The sequence below is a fragment of the Rhagoletis pomonella genome, unplaced genomic scaffold, assembly GCF_013731165.1.
Source record: "Rhagoletis pomonella isolate Grant_MI unplaced genomic scaffold, Rhpom_1.0 Rhpom_scaffold_00217, whole genome shotgun sequence".
In the NCBI taxonomy this organism is placed as follows: domain Eukaryota; kingdom Metazoa; phylum Arthropoda; class Insecta; order Diptera; family Tephritidae; genus Rhagoletis; species Rhagoletis pomonella.
This window is the reverse complement of record NW_023458771.1, coordinates 96,435-114,327: the sequence shown is the minus strand read 5'-3', so window position 1 is coordinate 114,327 and position 17,893 is coordinate 96,435. Positions and strand designations below refer to the sequence as shown.

Sequence of the window (17,893 nt, the reverse complement as noted above, 5' to 3'; positions counted from 1 at the left end):
CCCACCTTGGCATTAAAATCGCCAAGCACGATTTTGACATCGTGTCGGGGGCATCGCTCATATGCACGTTCCAAGCGCTCATAGAAGAGATCCTTGGACGCCGCATCCTTCTGTTCCGTCGGAGCATGGGCGCAGATGAGCGAGATGTTGAAGAATCTAGCTTTGATGCGTATTGTGGCTAGACGTTCGTCCACCGGGGTGAACGCCAGTACTCGGCGACGGAGTCTCTCTCCTACCACGAATCCAACACCGAATTTGCGCTCCTTTACGTGGCAACTGTAGTAGACGTCGCAAGGCTTCACGCTTACTTTTCCTTGCCCCGTCAATCGCATTTATTGGATGGCGGTGATGTCAGCCTTTGTCTTCCCAAGGACATCAACCAGCCGGGCAGAGGCACCTTCCCCATTAAGGGTCCGGATATTCCAGGTGCATACCCTTAAATCATAGTCCTTTATACGTTTGCCGTGGTCGTCATCAGAAAAATGGGGTCTCATCCGAGGCTGTTTTTTTCTTTTCATTGGGCGGGTTTTTACGTGGCGGGACCCAAACCCAGCGCACGCGGAGTTTTACGCCCTCTCACTTTAGCTCGCTCCCAAACGGGTGTTTGGTTGCTACCCAGAGGATACGTTGATATAAATATCCGGACGTTGTGAGCTACAATTTGAACCGTACGCACAAGAATCGCTTCTGGCCACTCCCAGGTGAATGGCAGCCAAAAGTTTTTCACTTCTGCGCCCGGAACCATCCTCCAATGTTTTAACATATTTATTTATTTATTTGTTAATTAAAATTATTATTACTTATATTTATTTTGTACACTTCTCCTCCAGTTTATTTCAAAATGCAAAGATCACCAATACGTACACGCAACTTCACAACAACAACAGAAAATCAACATGAAAACCCAACACACTTCAAACTTAAACATTTCACAAAGTATACAACCTAATGGTTTTCCAAATGAAAATAACTTGGGTGCGAATTTATCAAAATCTATTAAGTTGCCTCATTTTTGGGAAGATTGTCCTGAAGCATGATTTCTCCTTGTGGAAGGACAGTTATTAACAATATACATGATGATAATATCAAATTTCAAAACGTTTAGTTGTTCTTCAAAGAGAGTCAATTGCTAAAATTATTGATGTTATCAATCCGCCTCCTTTGATTAACAAAGAAGAAAGTTTTATGTGAAAGATTTTCTCTAAGCGAAGAGAAGAGGTTAGAACAATTATTTTCAAATACCGAACTGGGTGATCGTTCACCATCAGAACTTTATCGACATATGAAACCTTTAGCAGCTTCCAAATCAATTGTTAGTAAATAACTTTATTTAAATTATGGAGTAGGAAGTTACCGCAACAAATACTAATTCGTATAACTTCTTGTAGTAATTAAAATACTGAAGAAATTATTTCGCTTGCAGATAAATTCTTTGATTTGATAAATAAGCCCCAACCGACTAAATCTTTTAATGTTGCTAGTGTAGAAAATAATAATAATATTCTTGAACAATGCATTCGAAATTTAACTGAGTTGACTAGAGCCATTTACCTAAATACTAACAAAATTACAGCAGACATTAATGAATTACAAATTAGATCAAGGTGTAGAGATATAGATAGATATAGAGGTCGTTCTAAATCAAGAAAGTTTTCTAGATCTAGAAACGATATTAACCAAAATATTTGTTGGTATCATAGAAAATTTAAAAATAATGCTTTTAAATGCATTCAACCTTGTAACACAAATAAAAAAGAAAATTCTAATGTTTTAAACTAGATCGTTCCATTATGACGGAGTCTAATAAGGTAAATGAAGATAAACCATCACGCCGCCTATTTATTTATTATATAATAAATTAAATTTTTTAATCGATACTGGTGCAATCTTTTCGGTCATTCCTTCTTCAAAACTCAAATCACATAAAAGAAATTCAGACCTTAATTTGACTGCAGCTAGCGGTTCTTCTATTAAAACTTATTTTACAAAGCTTTTAAAATTGATCTAGGTTGAAGACGCGATTTTGAATTCCCTTTCATAGTAGGTATTATTATTGGGTGCAATGGGGTATAGTCGTTGTGCTGATTATGCAGTTACAGTTGCAGGGCTATACTCAATCCCGACTCTTGCGTCCTCGTTCGCACACTCTGGGCAGCGTGAGCAACCCATGTGCGAGATGCGGTAACCAATCCGAGTGGGGCCTTGGGTCACGGCAGAAATAGGGGGAGCTTCGATGGGGCCACTCCGACTTAATCGGTTTAAGGGCTCACTGAAGTTTGCAGAGTCCGTTCACCAGTAGGTGCGGCTGCAAGCAGGTGTCTGTCTTGGAGCAAGCGGCTCGCTATATAAACGTGTATTTGTTTGCGAAACCACCCCCGTCCCAGCAATGGGTTGTGCGCGGTTTGGGACCCGCCACGTAAAAGCCCCTTCCAGTGAAGAAGCGAACCAATTCCTCAGATGATACCCAATTCCCCCACAACCGACGGCCAATTTATTCGCTACTCGACTCTCACACCTGCTCTCAGAGAGCACTCTTCAACAAACCGATATATGCGAGCAGTTGCACCACATTTCCCGCTCATTAAGTACTGCCGCCGAAGAAGTAGTCGGATTTCAGCGAGCCCGAAAGAACAACTGGTACGATGAGGAGTGTCAGGAAGCTGCAGAGAAAAAAGGTGCCGCCTACAGGGCCACGCTGGGATCGGGCGCAACGCGCTATGTGGGACCGCCATAGGGATTTGAAGAGGGAAGCGAGGCGTATTTGCCGCAATAAGAAGTGAGAGGCCGAAATACGTGAGTGCGAAGGGCTTGAAATGCTTGCCGACAGGAAGAATGCCCGAAAATTTTACCAGAGGGTTAGGCGACTTACGGAAGGTTTCAAGACCAGGGCGTACTCCTGTCAGAACAACAATGACGGCCTAGTTACCGATGTTCAGAACGTACTTAAATTATGGAGGGAACACTTTTCCACGCTACTGAATGGTAGCAGTACGGAAAATTTTGGAGAACAACCCGAGCCCACAGTCGATGATGACGGAGTCGATGTTCCTCCACCTGACCATGATGAGGTACAAATAGCAATAACGCGGCTGAAAAACAACAAAGCTGCTGTCAGCTGAGATATTCAAGTACGGTGGCGAAGAGTTGATAAGGTGCATGCATCAACTCTTGGTCAGAATATGGGCAGATGAACGTATGCCCGACGACTGGAATTTAAGTGTACTCTTCCCAATCCACAAGAAAGGCGACCCCGCCATTCGCGCCAACTACCGCGGGATCAGCCTTCTAAACACAGGTTACAAGGTATTATCGAGCGTATTGTGTGAAACACAGAAGCCCACCGTTAATGAACTGATTGGGCCTTATCAGTGTTGCTTTAGGCCCGAAAACAACACCATAGACCCGGTATTCACAATACGCCAAATCTTGGAAAAGACCCGCGAGAAAACAATCGACACTCACCACCTATTTGTCGACTTTAAAGCCGCTTTCGACAGCACTAAAAGGAGTTGCCTATACGCCGTTATGTCTGAATTTGGCATTCCCGCCAAACTGATATGGCTGTATAAAATGACTTTGAGCAATACCACCAGCTCCGTCAGAATTGGGAAAGACCTCTCCGGGCTGTTCGCCACCAAACGGGGCTTCAGACAGATCGACTCTTTTTCATGTGACTTCTTTAATCTGATTTTGGAGAAGATAATAAGAGCTGCAGAACTGAACCGGTCAGGAACAATTTACTACAAGAGCATGCAATTGCTGGCTTATAACGATGACATCGATATCATCGATATCAAAAACCGCGAAGTCTGTTCTGCGTTTTTCAAGTTGGATAAGGAAGCAAAGCGAATGGGTCTGGTGGTAACCGAGGACAAGACGGAGTATCTCCTGTCATCAAACAAACAGTCAGCACATTCGCGTCTTGGCACCCACGTTACTGTTGACAGGTATAATTTCGAGAAAGTAGAGAATTTCGTTTACTTGGGAACCAGCATTAACATGGTTCCATGTCAGCATGCAAAACCAACACAGAATCACTCTTGCCAACAATTGAGCTTTTAAATCTGTATTTGAAAGACTTGAAAAATATAGTTTGAATATTAAACCTAGTAAATGCATTTTGGAGCAAGTAAATTGGATTTCAAGTGGAGGAATCAGACCTTTTTTCGGACGAGATGAAGCAATAGTAAATTTTGAAAACCACTTTCAATAAATGAAATACAACAATTTATATATATAGCTATGGCTTTTGAAAATGTGAATAAACTCTGTACACAGAAGACTTTACTCACTCATTTTGATAAAAATGGTAAATTATCACTTGCTCCCGATGCATCGAATGTAGCAGTGGGTGTGGTTGTGCAACAAATGAGTAATAACACTTTGGAACCACTTGCACATTTTTCAAGAAAATTATCCCCTACAGAAATTAATTACTCCACATTTGATAGAGAACTTTTAGCAATATATAATTAAATTAAACATTTTAAACAATTTCTAGAAGGTAGAACATGCACTGTTTACACTGATCATAAACCTTTAACCCTTAATGAGACGCATGGGGCCAAGGCCATTTCCAGTTGAAAAAAAAATGTCTTAGGGTACTTGGAGCGTGCTCGCGCTCTTTCTAGCTTCCTAACTCCCCGCGGGGTACGTAAATAAGTCACTGCCAGAACACCGGCGTGTACGCATGTGTCACTACTCTTTTGAGTCCTGACCCCATGCGACCACTTGCGTAATATTTTTTATTTTTGTATCTAAGTTTGAAGTCAAAGTTACGCTTTTCTCTCTTAAAGTTAACTATAATAAAGAGCTTTAATATTTATGACAATACACATTTCGTTTTATTTATTTAAGTGCTGACCCCATGCGACCACTAACTTAACATTTTTTGGGGGAGGTAAGTTTTTAATTTTTTTTTAAGTTTGAAGTCGAAAATATGTTTTTGTTTTTTTTTAAGTTAACGATAATAGTGTACTTTAGTATTTTTGATAATACAAACTTGGTGTTTTTATTTGAAAACTCTTTTTTCGACACTTTTATTGGGGTCACTGAGGACCCCATGCGACTAATTGTGTGATTTTCTTTATGCGCCTAATTAAGGGTTAACACATATTCTAACTAAATCAAACAGATCATCTCGGCAATTTTGACACTTAGGGCCAGTTTTTTAGTGCCAGTTTAAACTGAGTTTAAATTGAACAACCGGCTGACGTTTAATTGGCTGACCTTAGTTTAAACCAGCGATATCGGGCGTTTAAACTTAGTTTAAACTACGGCCGTGCGCTGCAAAACTGGCCCTTAGAGTACATCGCACAATTTACAGACGACATTCAATACATTTCTGGAAAAGAAAACATAGTTGATGATACCCTTTCACGTATTCCAGATGTTATCACGATTTTAGCCCAAGACATAAATTTTCAAACATTATTCGAGGAACAACAAAAAGATCAAGCACTTTATGACATAATATCTGCTCAAAATTCCAGCAGAAATTTAAAAGGAATTAATATTCCAGTACTTAACCTTAATATTTGGTGTGATATTTCTCAACAACAAATGGTCCAAGTTCCGAATTCTATGAGAAAAATCATTTTTGATAAAATTCATTCTTTATCTCATGCCGTATCATCCGTATAACTAGACGTTTGACTCAATCAAAATATTTTTGGCCTAATAAATATGCGCAAAGAAATAAATAATTGGATTTCTATTTGTATAAAGTGTCAAAACTCAATTATTTCTAAACATACTAATGGCCCTATTATGTATGGCGACTGGGGTATAGTTGCTGGTCTAGTAGGCATGGCTATCAGTATCGTAATTTGTATTATGTATGGCGATTAGTCTCAGTATACAGAAAAGCGCAGACAACATCCTTTTGTTTAATTTTTTGACGAGTACATTTTGAAGTAATTGGCAACTTTGTTCAAATGTGTATGAGAATTCATGTAAAAACATTGAAATATAAAAATAAAAATGTTCAGCAGCTTTGAATTATTTTTTACAAGTCGAGAAGAAAGCGCAAATATCGCTTTAATACGACGACACATAAGAGATCGTTCCAATCCCTTGGATCTACCAGTTGTGAAGTAATTGTTATTATTTCCTTAACAAATGCATATCTCCAGGTTCATAAGCAATTTTCGCATATCCAAAGAAGCCTTTTTATATTTGCTGGAAGAATTATCTCCACATTTTAAAACTAACTACCGGTCAACAGCTGTACCTCCACTGCTCAAACTTTGTGCAGCGCTGCGTTTCTTTGCGGAAGGAAGCTACGAAAAATTCCAAGGAAATGACTTCAACATTGGCATCTCACAACCCACGATGTCTATCGTACTTAATGAAGTGACCACCTTGATAGAGCAGAAAATTTGCCCAAAACACACAAAATTTGATATGAGTGAAGAGGAGCAGAGCAACAGCAAAATACACTTCTATAATAACAGTGGATTTCCACGTGTCATAGGTTGTGTAGATGGAACTCATGTCCACATTTTAGCGCCTATAAAGGAATTGCAACATCTATACATAAATAGAAAAGGATACTTTAGCATAAACGCGTTAATGGTAAGTGAATTGACGTATGTTTGTTTTGGGTACTTAAAAATTTCTTACAACTTAGGTTTGCGACTACAAAATAAATATAACCTATGTCGATGCCAGACATCCTGGATCCACACATGATGTCTTTATATGGGACAACAGCACACTCAAAGAAATGATATCAAATATTGCATCAGAAAACACGTGGCTTTTAGGTAAAACCATTTTAATGCATAATCTAATTAGTGCGCCAATTAACAAATGTGTTTACTGCTTTAGGTGACGCTGGATTTCCGTTGGAGACATTTCTGATGACTCCATTTCGAGCCGCAGAAAGCGGCAGCCCAGAATGCAGATACAATAAAGTGCATTGCAAAGCCAGGAACATAATAGAGCGAACTTTTGGTGTTTTGAAGCCGAAATTTAGATGCCTATATTCCGAGCGTGGGCGTCATTGTGCACCAGAGAAAGCGACTGCAATGATAAATTCATGTTGTGCCATTTATAACATTGGACGTATGATTATAATTATCGGTATACAGACTGCGATACCGAAACTGATATTGCAGAGATGGAGAAAAGTTTTAATTTTGAAACAGGGAGACAAATCTTGTAGCTCAAGAAATAAGATGTAATTTAATGAATTCTTTCACGGAATAAAACTTTATTACTTAAAAAGCAAAAAAAAATATCAACATTCAGTTCACTTCAGTTCTGTAGATTCATACATATGCATATGTATGTATATTTATGTAAGTACATACTAGTATTACAAAGAGCCTCCTTAAAGTAATTTCAATATTTTAAAATAAATTCACATTCAGTTTTTCTCTCAATTCACTTGGTGAGATCCATAGTAGACAAAATAAAAAAACACCTAAAAATCAAGAAACTTCAAAACTACAATATTTTTATCGCATATTATTTAACTGACATTCGATGAGCTGAATTTTTTTCTTTTTAGTTCAGCTTCTATCTTCATATTTTTTTTGCTATTTGAAATTTTCCTTTTTTCAATTTGTAGCTTTTTTCGGCATATTTACTCATTTTATAGATATTTTTCTCGATCCTTTTTAAAGTTTGTGCTATTTGCAGTTTGCGACTCTAACATATCCACTTTAATTTCTTCCGTACTTTTCTTTTTTATATTTCTTATGCGCATACTTGTATTTGCGTTTGTTGAAAGGTTTGGGAAAATTTTCCAAAACGGAACCCGACTTTTAAAAAAGGCTCCGGAGGCTTATACTTTTTATGAAAATTGAATTTTAAGTTGCAAAAAATGTCAACTTCAACCTCTCTTTTTGCTTTGTAAACCAATTATACTACAATGTCGGTGATGCCACACAACAAAAAATGCCCAAAAAAAGCACTGAAAATGAGAAACAATAAAAACGGGCATTGTAATAAATTTTTTTTTAATTAAATATCGATGTATTGATAAAAAAAAAGCTGAGATTTCCATTACGGAACCAATTGCTATTCCGTGCAAAGTATAGTGAATTTTTTTATGAAACTCGGTGGGGATACTAATGGAGGTCTCCTTTAACTATATTTATCACTTTCACAGTGTTGTTGCTAATAGTACTTAAGTTATTTGTTGTTAAAATATCCAGCCTGCTATCACCACATTTTATTATAACTCCACACCTATCACTTTTATTTACACAAATATATTATCCTTAAAAGGTTCACATGCGTTTGTAATACCTTAATATACAATTATTAATTAATTAGTTAAGTAAAACGCGTTAATAAATGTCTTCACAAACGTTTGCACATTTCACAAACAAGCAGAAATAACAATGGCTGACAGTAACACAAAATGTATGCTACCATACGTTAAAAAAAATACACCACAAATAAGTGCGTATAATTAGGGGTATAAGTGTACAATACGTACATTGCTCTTATATATTAGGATCGGTAGGGGTCTTACTCCTGATCATAACGATATAATTTTTTTCGGGGGGAAATAATATTTACTTGTGTTATTATAGTTCAAAGTACACAAATGTAGAAAACGAACATCGATAATTTGATACAAATTGAAAATTTTTAATAAAAAATCGCGCGATTTTCGCCTGCGGCGCTTTTTCCATAAAAATCAATACTTCGATAAATAACGAAAATCTTTAATAAAAAATCCCGCGATTTTTTATTAAAAATTTTCGCCTGCGGCGCTTTTCCTATAAAAATCAATACTTCGATAAATAATGAAAATTTTTTATAAAAAATCGCACGATTTTTTATTAAAAATTTTCGCCTGCGGCGCTTTTTTTCATCAAAATCAATACTTCGATAAATAATGAAAATTGTTAATAAAAAATCGCGCGATGTTTTATTAAAAATTTTCGCCTGCACCGCTTTTCCCATAAAAATCAATACTTCGATAAATAACTAAGCTAACATTTTTATTACAAAATCTCTCGTTTTTAGACTGAATCACTTTTTTTTTATCAATACATCGATATTTAATTAAAAAAAAAAATTAATTACAATGCCCGTTTTTATTGTTTCTCGTTTTCAGTGCTTTTTTTTGGGCATTTTTTGTTGTGTGGCAGCACCGACATTGTAGTATAATTGGTTTACAAAACAAAAAGAGAGGTTGAAGTTGACATTCTTTGCAACTTAAAATTCACAGCCTTATTATGTATCTGTAGGCGATATCGGCACGCATTGCAATTTTGTAACTCTGTCGTTCGTCTTCGTCTTGTCTTTACGTCGATTACGTTGCAATCGTCTCGGTTACCTTGTATGATGTTGCCGGATGAAATTTTGATGTACTTCCAAAGAGTTTTTCTTAGATTTCTAATATTTTCAGCTTATTTCAATGCTTTTTATTTTAAATGGGCAACATCGGAATTGTTTACATTTTGGTTTTGCTTAAAAGTGTTTTGGTGAAATATAAGGAAAATTAATTTTTAAAAATGTATGCTGCTATAGCGCTAAAGGACGCCGAGGAATCCGAAGAAAGGGAAAGGCGAATACAGAGGAGCAGATTGCGAGACCACACCAATGTAATGGAACTACCTGAGACTGAGTAAGTTCAAGATTAGGAAATAATTTTTGTATGCTACAATGTATTCGTTTCTAGATTTGTTGCAAATTTCCGAAGCAATAAAGAAATATTCCAATACATATTAAACGAATTAAAAGAGCACATGGCTCCATCACATAGAAGCACCCACCTATCGCAGCAGCTAAAACTTGCGACTTTTTTAAGATTTCTCGCCACCGGCAGTTACCAAAAATCTGTTGGTAACGAAAATATTTCGTCGATGGGGCAGTCAACTGCAGCCAACGTGATCAGGGAATGCCTAAATATTTTTGAGGACCATTTTTGCCAGAAATGGGTGAATTTTAGGAGAAACATCGATGAGGAAAATGCAGTTAAAGAATATTTCTTTGAGAAATACAGAATACCTGGGGTTATTGGTTGTGTTGCTGGAACACACGTTCGTATTAAGTCGCCAGGAAGTGACAACCACCATTTATACCTCAACCGCAAGGGTTTTTACAGTCTTAATGTAATGGTGGTAGGTTAATGATTTACTATCTTTACAAGTATACATATACACAAACTGAGTTTCCTTACAGATATGCGACCACAACATGGTAATCACATTTGTTGACGCTAGGCATCCAGGGGCGAATCATGATTCATTTGTTTGGAATGTAAGTCACGCAGAACAGGAGCTAAAATGTGATTATAACAATGGAAAAACCAACACATGGCTACTCGGTAAGTTTTAAAACTTAAAAAGGCTATAAAACTATTACTGACAATGAAAATTTTTGTAGATGATTCTGGTTACCCCTTGCAGCCATACTTGATGACGCCATTCAGAAGCGCAGCCGATGAAATTCAACGAATTTAAACACAAAGCACTCGAAAGCTCGTAATGTAATTGAGAGATGTTTCGGTGTTTTGAAAAACCGATTTCGATGTATAATTGGCTCGAGAGGGCTACACTATTCACCAGAAAAAGTTACACAAATTGTTTATATGTGCTGTGCTATTCATAACGTTTGTATATTTTTCAAACATCAAATTCCATTGGAGAGCCCAGATATGGAGAATCTTGTTAGTTACGAAGAAGAACTGGAAAACAGTAACATTTCGAATACAGCTGCCCTTATTAGAATGAGAATAGCAGAGAGTTTGTTATAAACGCAGTTTTATTATAAAGTATGTGTGTTTAGATTTCAGGTACACCAGCAAAATTCATTTGTCTTAAAATTAATAAAATATTTACATAAAAATTCAACAAAATATCTTTTCAGTCTTAAATCCTAAATCTACATATAAACTAAGTAAATGCAACAAAATATCAATTCACACTTAAATCTAAAAAATATTTACACAAAAAAAAAAACAAAATATCACTTCAATACTCTCACAATAGTGGTATGAAAATTAATTCCGGAAGTACTCCAAAAATTTTTCAAAAATTTCAGATTGCCGTTCCACTGCAGCAGTTAATTTGTTTGTGGCATCCACCTGCAGCATTGATGCCTCTGCCATTTTTTTGCAGCCTCAGCCTGCACTTTAGCGGCTTCTGCTTGGACTTTGGCAGATTCAGCCACTGTCTCTTGGAAGGTGCGCTTCCTATTAGTGGAACGTAACGTGTGCGTTGGTGTAGGACGGGTTGTCTGTGTAGTGGGAGTCACTACTCCCACTGGTGGTGGTTGGTTGTGCCTTATAGGAGATTGAAGGGTGGTTGTTTGTTGCCTTCGTTGGTCAAGTGTTGGCGATTCGGTCACAAGTAAAGGAGGCATTTCCTCCAACGACGAATGTCTTGACATGTTAGAGGTCACCGTCGAAGGAATGCCGAAAACTCTGCCGCTCGGGGCTGCTGACCTCGAAATAAAAACCAGGCTGTCTATGGCCTGCTCCATTTCGGAAAGCGGAGAGTGACGGAATGGGCCACCACCGGTAGCAGTAAGGCTTCGTTTGTTTTCGGCAAACTTCTTTTTTGTCCGGCTTTTCACGTCAGCCCATATCTTGAAAAATAAAAATAAAATAAAATTCAAGCATTTATCTACCACATACAATTTATGCACTTATGCTTACTTTCTTCCATTCGACGGCCGTTCTTGTAGGAGGACCATGAGAATTAATTTTCCTCATAATTTCCTCCCACCGCTCCTCTACCCTTCCTCGATCAGATCCAAACACTGCAACACCTCTGGCCAGGTCAGGATTTCTCTCCATTTCTTTTACCAGTACTTCAAATTGAGTGGTTGTAGTTTTTTTCAGCGCTACAAGCATAAATATTAATATATTTCCTTAAACCAAGTTATATTTTTTTATTTTCTTACTTTTCCTGGCAGAACCCTCCATCTTAACGATCACTAATAACCTTTCGTCTGCTTTCAACGATTGTCGTCTCACTTTCGTCTTCTATTCGCCTTAAAAAATTCCAAACTAGACGAAAACTACGTAACGATCAGCTGTTTTCGTGCTGCCAGACGATTTCGACTTACATACTACCAACACACGAAATAAACGTCTGGCAGACGAAACGAACGTTCGCTTCGAGATACATGATTAGGCTGTCAATTTTCAAAAAAACTATAAGCCTCCGGAGGGTGGGGTTTTCAGATTTACAATCACAAAAAGCCGCTCTAAACCCCCTCATTTTTGTTTTTTTTTAAAGCCGGGTTCCGTATTGGAAAGTTTTCCCAAACAGCTTCCCATAAAAATACAATCGCCGTTCGGAGTCGGCGTAAAACTGTAGGTCCATCCGCTTTGTGTGATAAATCAAGGCGCACGCCACAAGTCGGAGGAGAAGCTCTGTTATGTAGCTGCGTATTTGTACCCGGCGATGCGGCATGCAGGCACGCTTGCATCCCAAGCTAGCTCGTCGGTTGGGGGGGGTTGTCATTTCCGCCTGCCTTGGTAGTCGCTACACAAACAAAAAGTTAATCCTGCCTGGTGATACGGAGAAATACTAGTGCGGATGGTCACAAATAACAAAGAGAAATAAGAAGATGAGCAAGAGAAAGCACTACAGATAAATGGTCCAGTCCCGTCCTGTCAGGTGGAGTCATCCCACCCTTCTTCTGCGTGAACTCCACGCGAAACCTTGGGCGTTGTCGTGACTCCTCACCTTCTTACAACGCCCCCTAAGCCTGACACACGTCCGTCTAACAATCAGTCAGTCATGTCACCTCAGTTGTCGTAGCGTCTTCACACTCCCTCTTCCCCTCTGTTGCACAAGTGCAACACCCACACCAAAAACCTGTGCTTAGCACTCCATTACTCAGCTGAATTCCTATCCAAAACAAACAAAAAAATTTCACTCCATATTTCTTCTTTTCTATCTTAGCTCTACAATTCACAACTTTATTATTTCCTTTCTTTGTTTTTGTATAAGTGCTTAAGAGTATACCCTAATGCTAACTAATTCCTACTGGGCTAACTATTACATAAATATTTATAGTATCTCCTACTTTGACCTTAGTTTACTGCACTTAATCTAATGGTTTTCAATTACTCCATTAACAGTGAAACCTACGTAATCTTATATATTCGTGCCTATTACCTATGTCCACATTAATCCTAACTCAATATTTTCAATACTTCTAAACTCCGCTTTAGATTTTAATAATTCACAAAGAAAAAAACGTGATAAGAATGTATCTGCCTACCCAAATACATATATACCGGGTAATTGAATGTATGTTTGTACTTATGTATATATTAAATATGTATGTACGCTATAGTAACAAGAGAAATCAATTCAAATCGTACTCACCTTGGTCTCCAGCGATGATGGTACCAGCATGCTGTCGAGAACCTGTGTGGAGTTAGAGAATTTCCTACAAATGGTCATACATACATATTCACTCCCTCAGCCTATGCTCTGAGTTCTTTACCTACTGCCCTACTCACAGTATTATCACACGCTCGTGGTTCGGGGCATCGAGCGGGTCATAGTACCGCGCGGAAACCTTAATTATAGGCCAAAAATGCGGTATAAATAAAAATTACTACTTACAAAACTAAAAATTAATACTAATCATAAACTGCCCGTAAAAAAAACCCGAGAAAGTGCTGTGCCGTCTAAAACGGGGATTGGAAAAAGTGCGAAAAATATAAATTGTGTACTTATGTATGAGCAAATACAAACGGGCGTACGTACATATGGATATGCATATATTCATCAGGGTATGTATGTGCGTATGTATGTGCTTATATATGTACACCTATAAACCTATGTACATACATAAGTCAACATGCGGTTGATATAAAAAGGTGGTACTGTTGAAACTAAACAGAAAATAAAACTGAGTACCAGCAAAAAGCATTTGAATCAGTGATCCTAAGTACTTAAATATTATTCAGACGTGATACTATAGGAAAGTTATGTGAAAAATGCGAATTTCCCTAAAAAAAGCAAATACATGGCATACATATATTTTACTTATCCAACTAAAAAAAAACGGAATTAAAAAAACAAAGGAATGCGGCTATGTAAGAAAAAGGTAACTAAAATTCTAAATACAAATTAAGAGAGCTCCAAATATCTATGCTAATGCCCATAACAAAACAAAAACCAAGAGAGCTGATCGCTGGGTTTTCGGCGCTGCTGCTGGTCAGTGGCGTAGGCGTAGCGCCCCACTTATGTATGCTCCCGCGGCGCTGCTACTGTTGTCTCGTCTCTTTCTGTTGTTAACATTCCTTTCCCAGCGGCTATAGGCCTGCTACCACTAGAGTGGCGTCGATGTTGATGTCGTTGGCTGTGATGTGATGTGATCCGTGAATAGTGTGCTGTGCGATTGATGTGATGTAGGTGGCTTTTGTTCCCTTGGTGCAAGTATACAGGTGTCGCTAGTACGTGCGGATGTGTGATAATGTGCTTTCTGTAGCTCGAGGCTAGTGGCAGAGATCTTCACTGTAGGCTCGTGTGAACGTGTGCTTAGGTTTTTTTTTTTGTTTGTTTAATTGTAGCTCTGAGTCCGGTTCCTGTGTGGAGATCGTTGAGATTGACGCAGATTTCTCAAAATCGTGGCTTTTTCAGGTGACAAGCGAGTGGAGGTCCTTTCGCTTACATTAATAAATGTGCCGGCGACCTGGAAGAAAAACAAAACTCTCACTCAGTATATTGGCTAGGGCAGTGGTTGAGCGGTTACAGGGTTATAATTTTGCCTTCCGCCTACATAAATGTACATAACTTAGGTGACTGGCAGGCGTATGTACACATATGTATGTATATGCAGATTCGAATCAGAGCATTACGTGGTACTTACCTCCCGTTCCAAATTTGACACTATATTGCAGCTTAGTGATCACCGGTGCCACAGATCCGTAAAAAAAGAAAACGCACAATTCGCACAAGTATACGCCGATGCATATACATATATGAACTTTGTATATTTTAACACCTTTTTTTTTTTTTACTTTAGATAACTTTGCCACTAAAACACTCGAAAATAACCGCGATGGCACCGTAACTTTCACATCTGACCCGTTCGCCACCATCTGGGTCATTTTATACCCTCCAGCCTGACTAACTGGCTCAATCGGTATCTGTAAGTATATAATGTACTTACATACCTAGGTACCTGTGTACATGGGTAACTAAAAGGAAAAACCGCTTTTACCCATACACCTTTAACTTTCGTTTTACCGAGCACTCCGAACTTTCTCTGAGTACCATATCATTAACGTTTGACCAACTATGTTCGATCAAACATCCATGACCGCCTACAGGCACATTTGGTCAACATAGATGTTTGATCACACTACCTATGTACGTATGTTCGATCCACATACCCACATACATATACACTCCGCTAACATAGATGTACGATTTACTTATGTTTGGTCCCCTTCTTCCACACATACATGCACATACAGAAGTATCTGGCAAACAGCTGGCGCTACAGGCTCGGTCCGGCCGATGGTGCCTGCATCATGGAGCGTATCCGTAAGAAGATTTCTAACGCGGCTGGTTGCAAGGTTTTATTTCCGCCTAACGTGTGGCCTCGACCCACGACTCACAGCCGGGCTTCTATCGCGTTTCTTATCAATCTGGTTCGTTCATGTATGGCTTTGGGTGAGCACACACATATATCTATAACTAAAGACAGTATCACTGGCTACTGTAAATCTACATGCATACGTAATTCTTAATTCTATATCACAGAGCGGTCTAGGTCAATAAATTTATCCAAAATATCACAGATGGAAATATGTATATCTATAGGAATTAAAAAAAAATATCACAGTAAATCGAATAAATGAAGATATAAATAATTACAACGTATGGTCAAGATAAGAAACTGAATAAATTTAAAAATAATACCATTAATAAATAATCAAATAAATAAATAAATACATAAATAATTAAAATATCACAGAGATTATAGATTCGTAGTCAAGTAGTAGGTAAATAAATAAATAAATAAATAAATAATCACACACATATAGTCAAGTATAAAAATAAATAAAAATATAAAAATAAATAAATAAATAACATAGAAACATAAAACATCTAGCCGCACGATAAACACTCAACACTTGACACAGACCTACATGAAACAAAAATTTACCTAACAAAAATATCTTTAGCGTGGTATATGTCGATCTTTTTCCCACTACTATCGCCAAGCTCATACACGGAATTGCCTATAGCCCTTAATACTATACATTTAACCTGCTTTGGCGCTAACTTGGCGTTGTAATTTTCTACTTGTGAGCTTTGTTTAAAGTTTCGGCGATATACCACTTGTCCAATTTGAAACTTAACATCCGTACTCCTCGTACTATAAACCTTCTCGCTTCTCTCATGGGCTAACTTCAGCTCTTTCAAAATCTTATTTCGTAGAACTTGCAATCGATCGCTTGCTGCCTCCACCTCGCAATCCCCGTCTCTCAAGGCGCTCAGCTTTCGGTATAGCTCGTATGATGCAGCATGCTGTATCATAGGCATACCGAAAGTGGCATAATACGGCGAGGTATTGATTGACGAGTGTACCACGCTGCGGAGTGCGAAGGCAGCATCGCTGACATGTCTATCCCAGTTTCTTTGGTTTTCCTTTATGAAGGACCTGATAATTTGTAACACCGATCGGTTCACCCTCTCGGCGGCATTACCCTGGGGTGAGTAGAACGCGGTTTTTACATGTGTGGTTCCGTATTTTTCCAAAAAACTGTTAAACATGTCAGACGTAAACTGTTTTCCGTTGTCCGAATGGACAAATTCAGGAACGCCGAATATGTGGAAAACATCTTTCTCTAAATACTTTACGACTTCAGCTGAAGTTGCCTTGCGCATCGGTTTTAAAAACACGAATTTTGACAAATGATCAAGACACACAAAGACATACACATTACCATCACACGTACGAGGATACGGACCCATAAAATCTATATACAAACCCTGAAAAGGCCGCTCTGTCACGTGCTGTTTTCCCATCAGTGGTTTGTGAAAGGCATTTTGCGTTTTATTAACCTTGCAAATATCACAGTTGTTCACATACTTTTGAACGTCAGACACCATACCTGGTCAATAATATTTTTCCCTAATTCTTGCTAAAGTTTTATGTATTCCGCCATGTCCTGCGGAAGGCGAGTCGTGTGAGGACTCAACTAGACCCTGTCGCAGCTCAGTTGGCACCCAGAGTTTCCAGGCATGGTCCTCTTGAAGCCTGTCCCCCCTATTAAACTGCGTCCTTTTATAAACGTATCTGTCCGATGTACATAGTTCAGGCAATTTGTCTTGGTTATTAGCGACTGTCTTCTTCAGCTCTTCATATTCTTCTGTCCTAAAAAACGGTGAGTTTAAACATACGTCTAGTATTCGGTCATTTATTTTAATTTCGTCCATGTCCACTCGAGAAAGCGCATCCGGTACTATATTTTGTGTTCCCTTGCGATGCTGAATGTCAAAATCATAGCCCTGAAGCTTCAGGCTCCACCTCGCAAGTCGGCCTGAGAGGCCCTTTTGGCTCATTAGCCATTTTAAGCTCGCGTGGTCTGTAATTACAGTGAAAGGTAACCCCTCTACGTAAGGCCTAAATCTTTTAATACTGTTAACCGCTGCGTAGCATTCCAACTCGGTTATGCTATAATTCCGTTGAGCTTTATTTAGTTTTGCTGATATATAGGCGATTGGTCTTTCGTTACCGCCCTCGTCTAGTTGGAAAAGAACTCCCCCCACTCCGTCAGTCGATGCGTCACACTGTATATAAAAACGTTTGTTAAAGTCCGGGTGGGTCAACACTGGGGCGGATATGAGGCTTTGCTTCAAGCGCTCAAAAGCTGTCTTCGCGTCATCTGTCATAGTGAACTTTTTAATCTTTTCCTTTGTGAGGGAGTCGTGCAGCGGCG

At 38.5% G+C, this 17,893-nt stretch overlaps 2 protein-coding genes and 1 long non-coding RNA gene across 3 annotated transcripts; 2 read left to right on the top strand and 1 right to left on the bottom strand.

Moving 5' to 3' along the window:
- The first annotated feature begins 6,153 nt into the window (after nt 1-6,153).
- LOC118750383 (putative nuclease HARBI1) lies at nt 6,154-7,187 on the top strand. The gene is made up of 3 exons (XM_036485104.1): nt 6,154-6,576; nt 6,632-6,767; nt 6,832-7,187. Exons 1-3 carry the CDS (start codon nt 6,334-6,336, stop codon nt 7,185-7,187), a joined length of 735 nt encoding a protein of 244 aa, XP_036340997.1. The 5' UTR covers nt 6,154-6,333.
- Nucleotides 7,188-10,249: 3,062 nt separating this feature from the next.
- Nucleotides 10,250-10,554, top strand: LOC118750386. Its single transcript, XR_004994386.1, has 2 exons — nt 10,250-10,294; nt 10,354-10,554. It is a non-coding gene; the product is annotated as an uncharacterized LOC118750386 (long non-coding RNA).
- A 212-nt stretch (nt 10,555-10,766) lies between these two features.
- Nucleotides 10,767-12,072, bottom strand: LOC118750385. The gene is made up of 3 exons (XM_036485105.1): nt 11,875-12,072; nt 11,627-11,814; nt 10,767-11,556 (listed from the first exon to the last, which is right to left on the bottom strand). The coding sequence occupies exons 1-3, from the start codon at nt 11,894-11,896 to the stop codon at nt 11,032-11,034; spliced, it is 735 nt and encodes a 244-aa protein (XP_036340998.1). The 5' UTR covers nt 11,897-12,072; the 3' UTR covers nt 10,767-11,031.
- Nucleotides 12,073-17,893: the final 5,821 nt, after the last annotated feature.

Bases quoted from the DNA above. Each gene is read 5' to 3' on its own strand.
- LOC118750383 (XM_036485104.1), top strand. From the start codon at position 6,334: ATGTCTATCGTACTTAATGAAGTGACCACCTTGATAGAGCAGAAAATT. The intron at 6,577-6,631 runs GTAAGTGAATTG...CTTACAACTTAG, and splicing joins TTAGCATAAACGCGTTAATG to GTTTGCGACTACAAAATAAA. The intron at 6,768-6,831 runs GTAAAACCATTT...TTACTGCTTTAG, and splicing joins AGAAAACACGTGGCTTTTAG to GTGACGCTGGATTTCCGTTG.
- LOC118750385 (XM_036485105.1), bottom strand. From the start codon at position 11,896: ATGGAGGGTTCTGCCAGGAAAA. The intron at 11,815-11,874 runs GTAAGAAAATAA...TTATGCTTGTAG, and splicing joins GGAGGGTTCTGCCAGGAAAA to CGCTGAAAAAAACTACAACC. The intron at 11,557-11,626 runs GTAAGCATAAGT...TTATTTTTCAAG, and splicing joins CGGCCGTCGAATGGAAGAAA to ATATGGGCTGACGTGAAAAG.